General features: G+C 41.3%; 1 protein-coding gene across 4 annotated transcripts in view; it reads right to left on the bottom strand.

The window, feature by feature from the left end:
• The window catches only part of LOC141999275 (ephrin type-A receptor 3), a 303,677-nt gene that overhangs the window by 12,055 nt on the left and 270,832 nt on the right, over window positions 1–20,790 (bottom strand). For all 4 annotated transcript variants that reach the window (XM_074972523.1, XM_074972542.1, XM_074972515.1 and 1 more), the window contains 2 exons: window positions 10,771–10,920; window positions 7,223–7,416 (listed from right to left, as the gene is read on the bottom strand). In XM_074972523.1, coding sequence (XP_074828624.1) covers window positions 7,223–7,416; window positions 10,771–10,920 — 344 coding nt within the window. The remainder of the gene's footprint in view (window positions 1–7,222; window positions 7,417–10,770; window positions 10,921–20,790) is intronic.

Raw genomic sequence — 20,790 nt, forward strand, 5'->3', positions numbered from 1 at the left:
TTAGGTCATCTCTCTCCAGGGAGCCATCTCCAAACCCACTGTATCCAGTTAATGTAAAGACTCAACAAGTCACCTACCTCAGTGTCAGTATAATTCACTTTACACTTTCCCAGCAGGCTCAACACTGGCTACCAGGGTAGGGCGTTTTAGGCCAAACCCACCACTATGTACAGGAATGTATTTTCAACTTGTTATACACAGTGCCCTATTTGCTATACAATTAAGCAACTGATGTCATGGTGCAGGGTATTTCTTAGGGATTCCTGACTGGCTGAGAGGCTGCCCATTAACTCTATCCAGGCATTATTGCTAAAACAATCTCTTGAAAAGAGAAAAAAAGTGCCATTAGAAGGCTTATAAAATGTTGTACTGGCTCCCTGTCTGTTCCATGTTGCGCTGTGACCTGCCTTACGCAGGCATCACATCTCACATTTGGCTGTATTGTGAATCTCAAGGCAGACTTAATGCTTACTATATCAGGCAATGGATTTGCACAGTTTGTTTTCTAGCACTTCCAGCTTAGAATTTCCATTAATGGTAATGAGGGCTGCACAGTAAAAGCCCTGAATACTGAGTTGAGAATAACAGAATAGATCCCTTCCGAATCACAATAAACAGCAAGTAATAAAAGAGGAGCAGTTACTCTCCTTGTGCAGTAACTGGAGTTTTTCAAAATGTGTCCTTCTGTGGATGGTCCAGTTCAGGTGTGAATGCACCCTGAGCCTTTGATTGGAGATTTTTAGTAGCAGTGCCTGTTTAGCCCGTGCATGTGCCCTACTTACCCTCGTGCCCCATACTGAGGTCATAGAAGGCTACATGGGCGAACTGCCCTCAGTTTCTTCTCTATCACAAAGAAACTCCAAAACAGTGGAAAGAAGGGAAGATAGCGGAGCACCCTAGGGGACACACACCTAGAAGAGCTCCAGTACTGCACAAGGTGAGTAGCCCTCTTCTTTGAGTAGCATCGCTTCAGGTCACTCCCTAGCAGTAACCCCTTAAGGAGATGGGAACAGAGTCAACCACAGAAGAAAGAACTGCATTACCTACTACAGCAACTGACCTCGCAGAGTGAAACAAAGACTAATGGGTGGAAAATGTATGTACCAAGGACCATGTTGCAGCCATTCAGATTTCAGCAACTGGAATGTCCTTGAGTAGGCCTCTAGGGTAGATTGTGATCTAGTAGAGAGTACAGTCACTCAAAAGGGAGGTGGAACCTCAGCAGAACAGCAATTGGCAATAATTTATGCAGGGATCCATTTAGAAAGTCTCTGAGTGGAGACAGAAGCTCCCCTAGATCTATTTGCAATAGAAACAAAGAGTCTAGAGGGTCTTCCTGAATGGCCTAGTTCTATTCAAGTAAAAGACTAAAGCCCTCTTCACATATAGTGTATGGAAGGCAGATTCCTCTGTAGACTGATGGGGATTAGAAAAGAAAGAAAGAAAGAAAGAAAGAAAGAAAGAAAGAAAGAAAGAAAGAAAGAAAGAAAGAAGGTGAATAATTTGGTCAATGTGAAACTCCAGAAGAAACCGTAGGTACAAATTTTGGATGTGCTCTGCCGCCTTATGCACGTGATGCTATTGTAAAGTTTGAGCCATCAAATCTACAATAGAGAAAATTTTTGCTTGAAATCCAGCCAAAAACTTTGGACAATGAAGCTTGAAGAATTACAGAAATCCCTAATCAGCTTCAATAGCTGACAAAAAGGAAAAAAAAAGAAGAAGTAGTAGGAAAAAAAAGGGTCAGAAGCCTATTTTAGAGTTTTATAGTTTGGGAAATATTTTCAATTATGCAACTCTTGGTTTTCATTGTGTCTCACATATGAAACAAGAATCAACAAACCCTGTTGGATGCCAGCTTCACCAACTTGTTATGGGATGGATGAAGTATTTCTGACTCACCCACTGAATTCTGGAAAGCTTTCCATCTCTTTGTAATTGAGTGAAATGTTCACCCATGTGAAAGTAAAACACATTGGTCTCAAAAATAATAAGTCCAAGTACAAATATAATGGAATTGATGAAAACTGGGAGAATTATGAACTCACTTCCAGGCTACAAATATCCAAACAACGTAGAGGTTCAATTATAAAAACCAACAAAATGCTCAGATACCAAGAGAGAACAGCAGGACATGAATGAAAGGAAATTATGATTAGGTTATGCAATGCTTTGGCAAAATTATATGACTTGCACAACTTCACTTGTACCATATTCAGTTTCTACATCAGTTTGCAAAACTAGACACCTACGTGTACAGGAGAAGGCACAAGGGATATAAACATCTGAGCCCATGGAGTACATACACAGCCAAGTAAAGAGAGACTTCACAAAAAGACTATGTAATTGAAGAATATGGATTTCATCTGGGGGAAGAAAGCGTGATGGCGTGTATGAACCCCACACCAGTGGTAAAGAGGTTAAAGAGCTGCTGTGGGCTGGCCCTGCCCCTCTGGCCCTGTCAGTCATGTCAGGGGTGGAATAAGGTCTTAAAAGCAGGAATTTCTAGACTGTTGCTGAGAGAGCAGACAGTGACTCTTACAGCTTCCAAGAGAGACTCCTGGACACCTGGGACTGTCTCAGGAAGGCCATTCACTGTGCCTACAAGGAAGCAACAGATTTCCCTGTACCATCCGGGTAGGATAGGTTCAGCAAGTCCCAAGGCGAGCATTTAAGTAGTTGGTACCACTACCTGCGACCCCTTTCAGGGTTACGGAATCAGAGAATACACTAAGGGGACTAAAAGACGGGGACCCAGGAATCCCAATCCCTTTAAACACAATCAGATTATTTGACTCAATTTTTGTACCACAGACTCCTACTTAAGCAGAGGGGGGCACCTGTATGAAATACGTGCAGACAAAGGCCCTGAATTCAGCAAAGCACTTAAGCATATACTTAACTGACTTCATTGGGATTCAAGCTAAGCACATGCTTAAGTGCTTTGCTGAACTGGGGCCTAACATAAGAAACAAAGAAATGCAACAGGGGAGGGTGACAAGTTATATTGCACACCTCTAGTAATATGCATGTAATCTGGATGTAAGAGGGTAGCGACTATTTTAAACAAACAGCAGCGGATTACCAAACACATTTAAACATGTAAGGTTAAAAGCTATAAAAAGATGATTTTATATCTATAATATCTTTTTTTAAAATATCATCAGGCGAAATATATTCCCATACAAATTTCCATCATTTGTACCCATATATCCGGGGGTAATTTCTACACTTACCCACAGACCTAGAGGTTCCTGTACGCAGCAGAATTAACTTGGTTCCACTGGTGTGTGTGTGGGTGTGTGAGACGGACAGAGGAAAGAGGGATTTGCAGGACACAGCCCCATGAGACTTTCAGCATGCTTTCAACAACAGGATTTTAACAGAAGGGCAGAAGTGGGGGTTAAAGGAGGGGTGAGAGCTACTGCAATGTAGATCCACTGGTGATTCCTAAATATTGACTAGGGGCATAGGTGTCGTGGGAGTTACTGCAGCCTCACGTAGCTGCTGCAGAATAACTTGTGGGAGAGGATTTCTCCAACCTAGCCCATTGGGCACAGTCTAGATCAGGGGTGGGCAAACACTTTGGCCCGAGAGCCACATCGGTGTTGCAAAACTGTATCGGGGGCCGGGTAGGTAAGGCTGTGTGTCCTTAAACAGCCTGGCCCCCACCCCCATCCGCCCCCTGACTGCCCCCCCTCAGAATCCCCGCCCCATCCAACCCTCTCGCTCCCTGTCCCCTGACTGCCCCAACCCCTATCCACACCCCTGCCCCCTGACAGCCCCCCCCAGGACTCCCATGCCTATCCAACCCCCCCTGTTCCCCGTCCCCTGACTGCCCCTCTGCAGAACCACTGCCCCTGCTCCCTGTCCCCTGATCGCCCTCCCCCCAGAACCTCTGCACCCCGCTCCCCATCCCCTGACTGCCTCCCAGGAGCCCCTACCGCTTATTGAACCCCCTACTCCCTGCCCCCTTACCATGCCACTCAGAGCAGCAGGAGCTTGAAGCCCCATCGCTGCGCTGCACGGTAGGAGCGGCGGGCCAGAGTGCTGGCGGTGCGACGAGGTAAGGCTGTGGGGGAGAGGGGACAGCGGGGGGGGGGTTGAGCGCGGGGGGGGGGGGGGGGGCTAGCCTCCCCGGCCGGGAGCTCAAGGGCCGGGCAGAACGGCTCCTGCAGGCAAGATGTGGCCCGCGGGCCGTAGTTTGCCCACCTCTGGTGTAGATACTTGGACTGTGTGTTGGGGAGTCATAATGCTTTTTTCCTGCTGCACGTCTATTCCTCTCATGCCTGCAGAGAGTAAAGGGAGACTTGCCAGAGTACTGGTAACGAATGTGTTAGGAAAACTACATGTCCCTGTTTGCTATTCTGTCAGGGGTTATGTGATCACCAGGGTAAATTCCAGCACACAATTAGGGTATGTCTACACTGCAATTGGAGGTAAGATTGCAGCATATGAAGACCTATATGAGCTTCCTTTGATCTAGCTATGTTCAACCCTGTCTGCAATCCTGGGTACGTACTCAAGCAGCTATCCCAAGCTGAAGTCCATGCGTCACTGCTATTGTTACTTCAGCTAGCTAGATCAAAGAAGTGCTGCAGTCATACCTCTGACTGCAGTATAGAAACACCCTGACAGGCATCTAGACAGGAAGACTTGACTAACTCCTCTAAGCATCACCTATTCACCAATAATTAAAGGACAAAACAGAGAGCCTACTGCTTTGAAGTTCAACCTGACCCACTGGTGAAGATGCATAAATTTGGACAAGGCTCAGGGTCCCAGGGCAGACAGAGGAACTTTGGAACAAATAAAAAAGTCTGCCCGTGAACTCAGAGACTGTCTTGGACTAAGAGAAAGGGCCTGCAGAGAGCTGCAGGCTGGACCTCAGGCTCAGAAGGGGTGACTGGGATGAGCAGAATCCACCTACATGGGCAAAGAAAGGATAAGGTTTAGGTCAGATAAGACGCATAGAGGCAGTTATTGTTTCAACCTTGCTTCTTTCTGCTTGCTAAATTTCTATGCACCAATACTTCACACTTGGTTTTGAAGAAGCTGTCCTGAGTCACAGAAACCTCATATTGGTCACAGAGAGAATTCTAGAATAGGACTCAATGCCAAGTTGGGCCAGCTGAGGTAAATATGGTTAGTAAACAGGGAGTGCTGAAACCTGATGATCCAGTCTCAGGTGGGGTGAACCATGGGATTCCTCTCTGTAAGATATAGATCTCTCACTTGGAAAAAGTGCCCACAGAGAAACAGAGAGAGAGAGATCAGAGGTGCAACTCACCCTTGAACCGTAGCAACTAGTTTCTGAGTACTTTGGTATCTAGAGGTCACAGAAGAATTCTGTGCATGGGTTTGGTATTAGATGGATGAAACAAATAAATATTTTGTTTTAAATGCAAAAAAAAGAGTATGCATTGATTCCCACTATCCAAAACTGAAAACAAAATAAAATATGGAAATTATTCCCAACTCCCAATTCAGCGAAACACTTATGCACTTGCTTAAATTTAAACACATACTTGTGCTTTTTTTTGCTTTTGCTGAACTGGGGCTTAAAAGATGTTTAGAACAAACTCTTTACTGGGGAAGGTAATGCTGAAACTAATTTGGATTTAATACAATCAACTGCCATATAACATGGAATAGCTATCCAAATAAACTCTTATCATTCACAATGTATTAAAAACCCCAGCAATTAATTATTAAAACATATTTACTGTGCAGGAGAATCAAATCGCATTATGTATTTTTAATAACCAAGCCCATTAGTATCGCTGCCTTCCTCTGCCCATTCTCTTCTTTGTGTACTAGTGGGAGAGAGGTGATTAGACTAGCAAGCTTCTACCTCAGGAAAAAAAAACGCACTGCCTGGGGCAAGAAGAAAAGGAGCCAGATCAATTCTATTTACATAGTAGGCTTTAACAATAACCAAGATTTTTCAGCTCCACCCCCATTTCCCTTGTTATGATATCCCCTTAGTTCACCATGATGGAACAGAATTTAGATCTAGTAAGGGCTAGGTCAGCTGTGGAAGACAAGATATTTTAAGATACAGATAAAAAAAGAATAAACCCCTGGGATTCATTTTTAAAGGACATTTAATATTATACTTTGTTGAGCCTCTCTCCTGAAAAGATGGTCCCCTCAGGTCATTACTGTGACGCATGCGTAACCCACACTGCCACTACCCAGACTGTACCTATTCTGTGAATATAGGACATCAGTCTCCAAGGCTGTCAGTCTGGGCCCTGCCATCAACATTGACGCTTAAGATCAGGGAGCAATCCCTCCCCTCCCTTTTAAAACAGCCTTAAAATCTAGCCTTTTCATAGCAGCCTCTTTAAGAGCCAGGTATTTTATATGTAGTACAGACCTGTTAATCCGTACCTACTTAATCAGAACTATGGTATTTAACCATATCCTGCTTCTGTTCTCAAATGCCAGGCAATTCATCAGTTATTACCTCCTCTTTATCAGGACAGGACATTGCTTATGTTCCAAAACTCTCTGGATAAACAGGATTGTAAATTAGTCTTTTTAATACAATTAGAAGACTTGTATCAGCATTCATGTTAGAAATGAGATCCTTATTAAGGCTCTGATTCAGCAAAACACTTCAGTACATGCTTAACTTTAAGCATTTTAGTCTTACTGAAGTATAAGGGAGTACTCCCATGTGTACGTAATTTACTGGATGTGGCCAGAAAAGAGTGGGGCATCACATACCTTTTTGGGGACACAATTCAGCAAGATACTTAAGCACCTGCCTAATTATAAGCATGTGAGTTGCTCCGTTCTAGTTATGGGGTTACTTACATGCTTAAATACCTTGCTGAATCAGAGTAGCTGTGAGATACTGAGCACCCTCAGCATCAGCTGAAGTCAGTGGGAGGTCAGGGAGTTCCGCACATTGCAGGATCAAAACCAACGTGACTTGCACCTGAGATATTCATTTACCCAAGTTTAACACTTACCTGTCTCAGTTTAAAATTAGCTGGGTTTCACCAGCCCAAACAAACAGCTGTTATATTTTTATTTACAATAATCTCTTCTGACCAGAGAGCGGAAAGCTTCCTCTAGCCTTCAAGCATGCAAATAAGCAATGGATAAAACTGAGAAAGCGGATGGACAAAGCAAACATATTTTAATTACTGTAGGTGGAGAACGCAAACATTTATTTTCAACAAGTGTGATGTAGAATTTAACATGTCACCTTGCAGCCGCATTGGTGATTATTTTCAGACTGCTGGGATTACGAATCAGTTTGTCCAGGATGCTGACAATCTGCTCAAACTTGGGTCTGTTGTTTCTGTCTTTCTGCCAACAGTCCAGCATCAACTGATACAAGGCAGCTGGGCAGTCCATAGGAGGTGGCAAGCGGTACCCTTCATCCACAGCCTTGATTACCTACCAAGGATAAAAGATTTTAGAAAGTTTAGGCAATTAAATTAACTTATTTTATCAGTCCTGTGAAACTCATTAGCACAGACACTTTATGTTTAAACAAATGTGTTTATCCACCAGTTTTCTTGCAGTGTAACACTTCTGGTTTATCTGCAAAGTAAACCATGCAGCAAATTAGATATACAGAAAGTGCTACAGGAAGGTTAAGATACAGTATAGGAAAGGTTAGACTCAAAAAAAAAAAAAACTTCTCCAAACTCACGTTGATTAGATTAAAGCCACGAAAATGCTACATAAGATGTGGGCTCTATTACACCAAAGATCAGATTGTCCCCCAACTGTCCACCATTTAGGATTATAAAAATTGTCACTCCCAATCTAATTATTGATCATTTGATTCCAATATCTTCATTAATAAGTATTAATACTTAGACTTCAGAAGACATCAAAGCCACTGTGATGGTGCCCCCCATAAGGCTTTATGGAAATATGCTTATGAATGTATATATGACATAAGGGGAATATGTTTTATGCTACATATGTCATGTAACATATCTCCATAAAGGTTATGATCTACTGAATCTATTCATCCTATCTGTATGCATGTGTCATTGTCGTATTCAAAATTATGAATATTGGCTGTATACTTGTTTGATTTTAAATAACCTTAGCAAGGCCTTTGGTCAGCTTCTTTAGAAAGGAATTTGCAAGTTAAGTGCCCTATCAAGAAGCACTTCATGAACAATGGAACTTGGAATGCTCCAATCCACAAAAGAAGTCTACTTGAGGACATTCAAGGTAGCATGTGTACCACGGCTGCTACCTGTAAGTTCTGAGTCATGCATGGACATGTGACTGGCCCATGTGACTCCAAAACTCCATCTTGTAGCTCAGATTCGACACAGGGGGAGGGAGGGGTGTCCACCTACAAGAGAAAGTCTATTTAAACCCCGGGGAAACCCCTCCATTTTGTCTTCAGCTGGCTCAAGAGATAGCCTCTCCACCCCCAAGGATACTTGAAAGAAACTGGAACAAAGGACAGTAACTACGGGGGGGGAGGGGGGGAATTAGTGATTGCTGGACCCAGATTAGAAGGAGACTAGTCTGTAAAAGGAACCTTACTGGGTGAGGTTTTTATCTGTATTCAGTTTTCTTATACATAGACTTGCGTGTTCTATTTTATTTTGCTTGGTAAGTCACTTTGTTCTGTCTGCTATTACTTGGAACCACTTAAATCCTACTTTCTGTATTTAATAAAATCACTTTTTACTTATTAATTAACCCAGAGTATGTATTAATACCTGCGTGGGGGGCAAACAGTTGCGCATATCTCTCTATCGGTGTTATAGAGGGTGAACAATTTATGAGTTTACCCCGTATATACTTTATACAAGGTAAAAGGGATTTATTTGGGGTTTGGATCCCATTGGGAGTTGGGTATCTGAGTGTTAAAGACAGGAACACTTCTTAAGTTGCTTTCAGTTAAGTCTGCAGCTTTCGGGCACGTACCCTGCGTCTGTGTTGGAGCAGACTGGCATGTCTGGCTCAGCAAGACAGGGTGCTGGAGTCCCAAGCTGGCAGGGAAAGCAGGGGCAGAAGTAGTCTTGGCACATCAGTTGGCATCCCCAGCGGGGGGTGGGGGTTCTGTTATCTAAACCATCACAGCCACCATTTAGGTATCTTTAGTGCCATATGCTTTCCTCTATGCACAGCTGAACTCCCATTGTAATCAATAGGATACCTCACCTACATCCCAATGAAAATTCTGAGTATGGGAATCCTTGAAGAGAGGATAGCACATAGTCTTTAGCTCATAATAGATCTCATTTTGGCAGCAGGTTGCTAATATGACAACTTCATACCTTCTACTGTACAGTGCAGGTCAAATTATCTTGTTTGCCTAGGCCTAATCTCATTGAAATCAGAGACTAGATGTAAAATTTAGCCCTGCATCTAAAATTTTATAAGATTTTTGTATATGCTACCATTTCCTTTCTCTCCTGGTGTTACAATCCTCCTTACCACTCCAGAGAATAGATTTTGCATAATGAGTTACAAATTACATATCCAAACTAGAAGATGATATAGGGGATATTACACTAGCATTTGTGTTTTCAGGATTGCTAGCTTCCAAAGCAGTGAAAACTGGTTTGAGACAGGAGTCAGCGAGAAACACTTTATGTGGTATACGTAGCCCTGTAGTGAAAAAAACACACACATACACTTGCCCTGTATTTCATTTTAATATGAACAGCTATTGTGGAAGGCATCCCACTACAATCTAAATGTAATTAATTAATCCTGACCAATAGTAGACACATTATCGCACCCAGTTAAAAAGAATACAGTTTTCTGCTCAAGTTTGAGATATAGCCAAGAGTCCTTAGTTGAAAGGGACAGTTCTGTTTTTTGAGTGATTTTTTGTATTTATATTCACATTTGTAGGCGAAGCAGGAAAGAAAATTCTCTGCTGCCTGATTCGAGTTGCCATTTCTGCTCCTTTGTTTGTTTAGTGTTAAAAATTGGGTATAGAAAATCTTCTGAAAATCTATGCCCACCCCTTTTGTGACAGAAAGCTATAGTTTTACTTTTATCCAAAATTTGTGGGTTATAATTGACTGACATGGAATAAAGCAAGAGAAACAACACAATAGGTTTTTTGGTTTTTTTTTAATAATAATTTTACTTTGGGAAATGCTATCCCTCTAACAAAACAAATATGTTAGCAGAGATGCATTAATTAAACTGAAAAAGGATGGTAGACCTGTATAGTTTACTGATGTTACATAAACATAACTCCACATTAAAGGTCTTCTAAACAAATGAAACTATCTCCCCATGTTATCTGTTGACTGCCTCCAGAAGAATTTTTGTTTAATTCAAGTCTTAGTACAAATGCTTCCATTCTCTTATTCACGGGTTCCAATAACAACTTACTGTGTGCATTCAACCTTCATGGAAAAGATTATATAGACTGTTACAGAGATGGAACCAAAAGGGATCTACAGACATTTAGCCTGGTTCAATTAAAATGGCTCTAAAAACCCCTGGACTGTAAAAGAGCATGGCATCTTTCCTGTAGATTTTTTAAAAACCATCTTTTAGAATATCACACCACTAATATAATTCTCTGTTACATTCTACATCATGGTCCAAAAACCTTTTAGAAAGATTGTCGTTTTCATTTAAATTCTACAGGTCTTTTCTATAAGCAGGGAGACTTGGAAACTTTCCTTTTTACATCTTATTCAATTTCAGTGTCAAAAACTAGGAGCCACCTGGCTTCATTATGCTCCACTTCCTCTCGCAGCTTGATTCTTTATTTGAGAACATAACTCAGGACTACAATATACTCACGTCCTGATTGGACATCTCCCAGTAGGGTCTCTCTCCATAGGACATCACCTCCCAGAGGACAATCCCATAGCTCCATGCATCACTGGCTGATGTGAACTTGCGGTATGCTATGGCTTCTGGCGATGTCCATCGGATTGGAATCTTCCCCCCCTGGAAGCAGAAAAATCTTTTAATTATTGTAACACATGTACATCTGCATAGGTTTTGTTACCTGAAGCCATGTTTATCATATGGATTAGTAAATACCTTAAGCTACAAAATTCTATTACCATTTGCCACGGAAGCAGGCCATTTCTTATACACAATGGTTTATATAACACACAGTGCATTATATTGTATCACAAAACTTTTCTGAAGCTCTACGTGTATATATTTTTTCTGTATAAATCAAATCATCAATTTATTTATTTACACTTAAAGAAAGGGTTGATGAGCCAGTCTCACTGAATTCAGGTGGAGAAGCAATAATACGTCAGAGGTCAGCTCCTCAATTATGCTCCAACCCCTTTATGCTGTCCAAATGATGCAAAGGGGCCAGATTATGTCCCAAAATAGCCAGTGCAGATGAGCTTCCTGTTAGTGTAAAACTGGCAGATTTGACTCCTACGCTCCCTGCCCCACTCTCATGTTTTGGGGGAGGGAGGGGAAGTGATGCAGCTCTCCTTCACTAACGCCAATCCTCTGCTTGCATAAGATCCATGTGGATCACATGAAGGGGCATAATTAGACTAATGCTGGGGTTAGGGCTAGCATCGATCAACTCTTAGAGTCGGGGACAGCTACTCTGTTTGCACCCCTTTGTACAGGCGAGAATCTGGCCTAAGACATTTTTACTGTCATGAGAAGAGCCATCATTAAATGATTTAAACTTGGAAAAGAAGAAAAACTACTGTTAAAATTAGACCTGTTGTTATGGGGAACATCTCTCCCTGATTGAGGCCACTGTTTCATGCCATAAACCAAATTAACAAAATGCACGCAAGGAGCCTCAGGCTGCGTTTCTGCAACACGAGAACTAGAGGGAAGAGACTGAGTCACTTTCCAAAGGCGCCAGCTTTTACAGAAATCTGTAAGTCTATGATTTGGGGTCATGCATGAGAAAAGAAGCCCATATTACACAGTAAAATAAAACTTTGGCATAAAATAATTCAGAAATGAATATAATTGAATGCAGAATACAATGACAGGTTTAAGTAGGTTCCAACACCAGGAATGTATAGTATATGTAGCACTGGGGAAAGATCCAGCTCAGGCTTCAGCTCAAACGATATCTATATAGGAACTTCCATTACTGTATAATCTAAGTGTCTCACAATTTGTAATGCATTTATCCCAAAACACCCCTGTGAGGCAGGGAAGTGCTATTATCATCATTTAAGAGTTGGGGAACAGACCACCCCAGGGACAGGAAGTCTGTGGTGGACCTGGTTCTCCTGGGTCCATGGCTCATGCCCTAACCATTACACCAACCTTCAGGTCACATGAATCACTCAATATTGGGTGGGTTTAGTCCCTTTTGCTGTCCCCCCATCACTGTAAATAAAACCCCAAACAAGTAAAGAGCAGTTTTTGAAGCCACTTCCCAGAACAGTCTTCCTCTTTCAGACTCAACACCCAATATGAGATGTTCCCTACTCACACTGAGTAAAATGCTTTGTATTTGTAGGTTTTTCCCACAGCCCTCACTGCTGTGGCATTAGAGAGCCACACAAACATTTAGAAATGTATGGTCTTAATACCTCTCTGAGGAAGAGGAATAATACTGTCCTCTTTTCATACATGCCCAACGTCACACAATGAGTCTGTGGCAGAACTGATGATTAAACCCAACTTTCCTGAATCCAAGAGTGTTAATCACCAAACCCACTGCTTCAACCCACTATTTCTATTATATCTATTTATTTTTTTAAGCATACAGTTTGTCTATAGCAGTCTCTCCAGAGTCACGCAATAAACAAGTAAATGCGAATAGAAGAGCTGTAATCTAAAGGTACAAAACACACCCACACCCATATACACTCCAACTCTGAAAAGTCTCTCCACTGAAACCCTCCTGTTCATCTCACCAGCTCAGAAACAGTCTGAGTAAACAATAAACCATATCACATGACTGGGTTCTGTCAGTGGAAGGGGACAGTGATTTGAGAAGCAAGGGCCTTACACTGAGTCTGTCCAGTCTTCAGAAGTACAATTCTAGGGACTATCTCCTTACATGTCCCAGCTGCTTTCAACTGTCAGGGTAAAATTACCTTTATGCTACCTGGGACCTAAACTACAAAGGACTTTTATAGATCAAACACAACCTTTGAACTACATCTGGAAATGAATATGTACCCACTGCAGTCTCTGGAACACAGATGTAATGTGTTGCCAGCATGAAACACCGATGAGTATGTCGGCAGCAGAATTCTGCGTTTAAGTGAATTTTCTAAGAGATCCTCAAGGATAGGCACTTTGCAGTTTGTAGCTAGGAGACGGCATAGGAACAGATAACTGTTGAGCTTTGCTTCGATAGGAAAAGTTGCAACTTCCTAGCTCAGCAAAGATAGGGAAAAAGCTACTATTCTGCTTTCTAAAACAGCAGTGGATCCTATACTGTGAACCTGTGTGAAAAACACGGGACAAACTCCTTCAAGAGAGGATTCAGATATCACTTCTGGCGATTCGTCCAGGTGTTTCCCAGCTCACCAATCTCACCAGGAAAGCCAAGTGATTGCACCATCTGATTTGGGAGAAATTGAGACAGAGAGCTAAGCATCTTCAGCACACTAACAGCACTACAAGCCAGAATCTCTCACATTGTCCCCTACTAGTTTCATCTACACAGTGAATAGAGGGCAGGCAGAATATACACTTGCAGTACACCACATGACAACGGACCTGAGCAGATGAACAACAGGCTGCTACTAGCCTCTGGGTCCTCTCCAGGGAAAAATAATTGATCTACCCAAGCACAACTCCAGCTAAACCACCAGGTTTACAGACATGTAAATACCATGTTGTGGCCAATGGTACTAAATACCCTGGCCAGATCCAAAAGAATCAGCATAGCCATCTCTGCTCTTTGCCCATTCCATGAATAAGCAACTCAGTGCAAACATCTACTGCCTTCAGATACTGAGTATTCCCGTTTAATACCTGCTATTTAATATAACATTCTGTTTATTTTAGGAAAATAATGATGTTATTTTTATTACATGCAGGTAATAGCCTATTTATTCCTCTTAAGATGATGTCAAATGAGAGCCTTCAAGAGCTGACACACCAAAAGTCTAAATTCCCAGAACTGATTTAGGAGCTGACCTGGTCATGGCCAATCTTGAATTAAGAGCCAAGAACAAAGTGAGATTAAAATGGTTGCAAAATACAATTTTATTCTCCCCAAGAGAAAGTGGGTGCCAATTTCTAATACCACAATGCAAGGGAATAAATGCAAATTTGGATCTGACTCCCATACAGCCCTAAGTGCTTTCCACCCCAGCTAGCTTCAGCTTCTGAAAATGTTTAGAAAAGGAAGAGACTGGCTGACACATACATGTAGATAAAATGTAGGCATCCCAGGAACATGGGAAATAACAGTAAAGTATAACTTACAGTACAAGTCCAAAATCAAGACCATTCTGACTGGATCTTGTAGAAGTCACCAGATGTCAAGGGCCAAAAATTAGTCTGTGATTGAAAGGAAAGCCCTTCATGGAGGGGAAGCACAAAGTCCTTACCTGACATCATCTTAAAGGGAAAAATTATTTAATTAATAAAAATAGTGGCATTAGTCTCCAATGTTCTAGAAATTACTGTATTATTATGTGAAATACAAATTCAGTAAAACATCAAAAGTTCTTTTTTTCTGCACATTTTCATTGATTTTATGAAGAATGTGTGCCTATCTATGCAAAGTTAAATTTCATTGAAAGTGAAGAGCTTTTTTTCTCTCCTACGTGTCTACCATAGCTCTGTTCATGATACTGAAGGCATTCATCTGTGCACTGGGGGTGAAATCCTGGGACCACTGACGTCAATGGTCCCAAGATTTCACCCTTAGATCTTAGGATATAAGAGTTACTTCTGAGAAACATACAACTCCTCTGCTCCCCTATCACAATACCTGATAGGTTTATAGATGTACAAGTATATAAGAAGCATAATAAATCTACATAACTTAAAAGCAAGGGATACAATACACCATTTTCTTAACCAGATCGGACTAGGACCCGTAATGCTACAAAGTGAAATATTTCAACTGCATGTTGTATGGAAGCTATTATTCAGTCAGCACAGTATATGGCAGGAAATTCTGGCACTAATTTCAAGTCAAAAGCAACAGCACATTTGTCAGCTTTCACCGCAGAACTACGAATTCATGCAAAAGAGGAAGAGTCTAAAATTTAATTAATGTATTAAAAAAAAGGAAAACAGTAGAAAATAAAACTGGAAAGCTAGTTTTAAAACATTTAAAGTTCCACATTTTGAGAAAACTGAGCCATTTTAGATCTAAATTCCACAGAAAACATTTAATTTTTTTTTCAAAAGTAATACTTTAAAATCAAACAGAATCTCTCATATGTGACTAGAATTTTCTAAAAATCAGATTATAGAACCCAAGCAACCAGAATTGAAAATCAAATACAAGTTTACGCAATGTTCCTGGGAAATACTTCTACTGAGAGACGGAAGAAGGCTTTCATAAATGTGAGTGAAACCAAAGCTTTTAGCAAGGTGTTTTAGCTATTTTAGCTACAAGTATCCACTGACATTGCATGGGTCCTGCTTATCAGACTATAATTTCAGCACCAAAAACTAAGGATTTTTTCTTAAAACTGGTGCAACATTTTCACATATTTCCACATATTTTAAATAACAAATAAAACAGTCCCATTAATTGTAGCAAAACTGTACTTCGAATTTTTATGCACTCATCCATTTTTTGAAAAAACTATACAAGCTACTCTAGTTTTAAAAGCCAATAAACTGAAAGAGAGCATTTAGTGATTGCTCAAGTAGGAGAATCTTTTTTTCTCCATCTTCTTTCTCTGTAAGAAATGCTTGTCTGAGCTGGAGTTTACATGAACACCAACAGAACACATCTGGTTCATTTTTATGACTTACCCATAGCAAAGACGTCATATAACTTATGGTTAATCACACAATAGACTAAATCAAACATTTTCTATTAGGCTATGAAACATAAATGGGCATTTGCCAAAGATGGGGCTTCTTACATCTCAAAGCCCCTTCCATAAACGCAGGCAAAACCCTGGCTAATATTGCTGGGCTACCGTTCTTTAAAATTAAAAGCAAGTGGGCAAACCGGAATCCATAGAACCAAATTTCAGAATGAGGACCTATAGTTACGCCAACAGAAATCTGCATGTGAATGTCATGCCCACAGAGACCCACCAGTGCATGCCAAAAAAAAAAAAAGGTGTAATCAAGTGTATAAGTATGTACATGCATGTGTACTGTTACCTATTTGTGTCCTTTTTTCCACTTATTTTCTGAAGACAAGAAACCATTATGTACACTTTCAGCACAGTCTCTTTTTAAATGTAACTAGGGAAAAAATAGCAAGCTAGACTCTTTTTGCCCCTGAATCCTCCTCTTTCTTTATTTTTTAAAGAAAGATATGAAGCTGAACCCCAGGATTGTGAAATTGGTGCACCCCAGCTTAAGCACCGACAGCGGAGCATTGATTTGGCCAGCACAGCATAAAACAAAGTAACCAAGAGAAAACAAAGGGCTGTTGTGGGGACCTGTCCAGGCATGTAGAATAATGTCATGTCAGACAGTGTCTGAGTCACGTGACAGTTACATGTGTGCGGGAGTATGTCATTACTTTAGAATCTGGCAACATTTTAAGACCAGGGGCTCTTAGCTTCCTGCTATGTCAGTGTGAGTTTGACATTATCATACTGGTGGAAATTAAAAATATAAAAATACTGAGGGTAACCCACCAGATCCACTCGTAGTAACATAATGCAGAAGCTCTGCACCCGTTCCTAATCATGGCCCTAGCCTCAAACAAAGCCACAGGCTTATTAATATGCTTTATATGATCATATGAAGAAAAAATGAAAAACACAAGCTCAGCTAATTCAAATGGCTGAATGCTACTATAGCTAGTGAATTGAATATATAATGTTACAGCGCTACGGCACACTGCATAGTGTAAGAAAATGTCTTTGTAACACACTTGGAGCTGATTACCTAAAAATGTATATTATTTTATGTTATTTATTCTCTCTATTTTTCTCCTCTGCCTAGCCCACTACAGTGACTTTCAACTGCTACACTAAATTTATTTCTTAGATTTTTTTTTTTTAAAATACACCCACTTGAAGTTCAGGGAGACTGTGCAAACATTCATTGACTGACAAGATATACGAATTAAGACCAATGTACAAAATATAACACCCTCCAGAACGTGTCCCAAACTATGGCTCTTCCACTCTCTCATATAATCCACTTGAGTCACTTTCCCAGAAAAAATCCTGGGAAAGTCTACGCTAAGTACAGTAGATATAAGCAAAACAATGTCAGTCACCTCTCATTTCATCACCTGTGTAAGTGCCTCACAAAAAGGTAAAAATGTGGGATACTTTCAAACAAAGGGAAAAGAGAACTTTCACCCAAATGCAAGGAGGGAGTAGGTGATAGTTGCAGAAACAGCAGCTACAGACCTTGGTTGTAGCAAATCAGTAGCCAGGGCTATCTAGGTCTGAGAGCTGCTGTTGTGTGCTGGAGCAAAAGTGTCGGTAGTAATTGAAGGTTTTGCTTGCTGTCGAAGAGAGTTGTGATTCTTACTGTATCTGAACTGTGAAGCATAAATCTGCTGAAACTAAACAAAGACTTCAATTTATTTCGAGTGCGTCTGCTACTCCAACACACAGCAGCTGCTTCCAGGCCTACGTATCCCAATCTCATATTTTGATTTATAATCAGTTAGAAAGTGAAAGTCATGGATACTTGACCAAGTGCCTGGGAAGAAAGGAATCAAGAGAAACAGATTTTAACAAACGGGTTAGAAGAATTTGGCAGCAAAAATTAAAGGGCAAAATCCAGACCCATATTCTGTAGGGTCACATGACAGGAGAATCAGTGTTGTATTGGGCATGAGGTAAGTCCAAGAGCCATCTGGCTGGTACAGGACAGGATGGCTCACGGTGGCTGCTGGAGGCCTGACCAATTCCCTTAACCAACAGAATGTGATTCCCCTTGTGCATTAATGGACATAACCCATGAGGTAGTGTCCTCTTGAGTGGTAGGTGACAATCCTACCCTGTAACTATGTAAATGCTTAGGGGAGGTGGGATAGAGCAAGAGGGGCTTCCTATGGTCTCACCCTCCAAGGCACCCACACAACACAGGGCAGGATTTAGAACTATGACTGAAGAGAGAGCGACTAAGAGTTAATTGGACTGCGTTCTTCAATTAAATGTCAGGCACACTGGTGGTGTGCCTAAATGTGGTCTAAAGTAGTCACTAGTTTACAGTACATAAATATTACGTATCTGAGAAGCACAACTATGGCCCTTATGCAAGTGTGATCTTTACATTGGGCGTCAGAGGACTTGCAGAACAGCATGAGTATTACTGATTACTTATTTATAAAGACTGTAGAATTATATTCCTAATGGAAATGTAGATACCAAGGCCCTGCTCCTGAGCAAAGAATGGCACAAGTGTATGCCAAGTGACTGGGGCTCTGCACAGAGGGTCTGTACATGCACAGGGGCTCTGCCTGGATGAGTTCTCTTTGCAGGACTGGGGCCTGGATTATCAAACAACAAAGCCACTTAAGATATCTTATTTCACTATCTGAAAGTGAACATTTGGAAATACCGTTACAGCTTTGATTTCTTTAGTCAATTTCAGAAAGCTTCTGAGTAACTAGTACTTTAGCTGGTAAATGCGTTAAACTCTATGGGACTATTCCATTATTTTAAAAGTTGGTCCCTTTTTTTCCTTCATATGAATTTAGTGGCTGTGAAATCTCTTGGGATTAACAGTCTAGGAAACAGTCTTCTGTTTAGCTAAATAACAAGGCATCAGCAGTGCAAACTTTCCTTCTCTTTGCTAATGAGCCTGAAACAGAACTGAGAAGGACTCAGGGTAAAATTTTCAAAAGCGACCAAGTGAGACTTAAGTGCCTAGATCACTTTTTTGAAATGGAATCTAGACACTTTTGAAAGTGTTACCCACACTTTGTAGATGTGTGAAGATAGCTTTTATACACATGCCTGTTCAATCACTGCCCTCTCTGCTGAGACAGCCACCAAGAATGCCTGCTAGAGACAAAAGTAAATGGTGGCTTTTGTAACAAATGGCACTTGCACCTTCCAGTGGGCAACCACCAACTAATTTCACCTAGAACGGTCATCACACAATGGTAACGTGTGGTCCTTACTGACCTGGACTGGATTTGTACTGGCAGCCCAGAGCTTTGAAACTCCTTTATCTTATCACCAAACTTTTGTGACAACCACCAATCCAGCTGCCCCCCTTTCACCCATACGAATTTAAAGTAGCAGCACAGGCACTCTGGATTATCGTAGCAGGGAAATCAAATGAGGATCTAAACAATCTCAGAGCTAAACAGTGATGTCTTAATGGTGAACAAAGTGACTTCCCCACCTCTGGAGCATGCTTTCTGATGCCATTTCAAAGGATGTCTATACAGTCTCCCATTTATCCTGTGAATGAAATTAGATGTGGTCTAGATTGTATTAGGAGATTCTAATCATGTTGGTAACTTCCTGCAGTAGTTTGTGTGTGTGCCATAAATGGCAGATGGGGTTTATTGAACACACATGAGCACGCTTTGCAAAATGGTTTCTTCACATCTGATTTCTTTATCTAAATGTAAATAAGCAGAGAGACATAGAAAGGAGATGGAGGGTAGGCAGAAAAGAAGACTTCAGCACTACCATTGGAACATCAGATTCCTGCATTGGCCAGAAATTCCAGTATCACATAAATCTCTTCTCTGTATTTCCGACCCAGGGAAACCTGCAACTCTCACACTTCAGCACACACGCTTCATCTTCAATGAACTCCACTTCCTTTTTAAGCCTTTTGCTATACTGTCTGATGCACAGCTATTTCTCCCCAGGCACCTTTTTGTTCCAGCATACCAGGGAGTCACAAGTTTCTTAGGTCTTAAAGTGGCCATAATGTCGTTTGCCTCAGGCAGTAGCAGCAGGCTCCAAAATAATGAAAAAATGGTCAAAGGAAAATTATTGCGCTGCCCCTTTAAGGCTTGAGCATGGAAAATGGAAAAGGCCCAGGCTTTCCTCAGCCCTGGGTCCATGGCATGAATTCTTTGGCATGCTCCACTCCATCTTTACCAAAACAAAAGAAGGAGGAGCAGAGAGTCTCATCTCTGTGCCTCTTCAGGCAGAGTGCAATCAAGAAGGCAGACAAGAGGCACTCCACTCCTTGGGGTCTCCTGGCTCTGGTGGGCTCCCATATCTGGTCATACCTAAGCTGGGAGTAGAGGGTTGGGGAAAAGTTCCCTTCTCCTGCTCTTGAGAGAATCCCTTTTCCCTTCCTGTTCCTTTTCACCCACCTTGCTAAGGCCAGGTGAAGGTTCTCTCACTCCAGCTGGCGGACAATACAAATTATGCAGGGAAGGGGAGGAATCCTGCAGTGCAACAACCATACTTGGAAGTGATCACTTAGAATAGTCACCACTGAGGGACTTGATTCACACAAGCCCCACCTCAGTGGCTAAATGTGCTTGATTTCACATAAACCCTCCCTACCCCCAGGACCATCAGATGGTCATGAATAGAGCTGGTCCAAAAATTAGCGTTTTAAAAAATGAACATTTTGGAAAATATTTGTATAGTATTTCTTAAAATTATGTTTTAATGTTTTGGATGTTCCTTTTTTTCTTGTTTCTTCTTTCCATTCGTTTTTGGTCACACTCTCCCTCCCTCCCAGCCTTGTTTTTTTCTTTCTTCCCTATTCTCTTGTTTTACATTAAATTGATTCCCCCCCCCACCCACCCACCTGAACATT

The sequence above is a fragment of the Natator depressus genome, chromosome 1, assembly GCF_965152275.1.
Source record: "Natator depressus isolate rNatDep1 chromosome 1, rNatDep2.hap1, whole genome shotgun sequence".
NCBI classification, from domain to species: Eukaryota; Metazoa; Chordata; order Testudines; family Cheloniidae; genus Natator; species Natator depressus.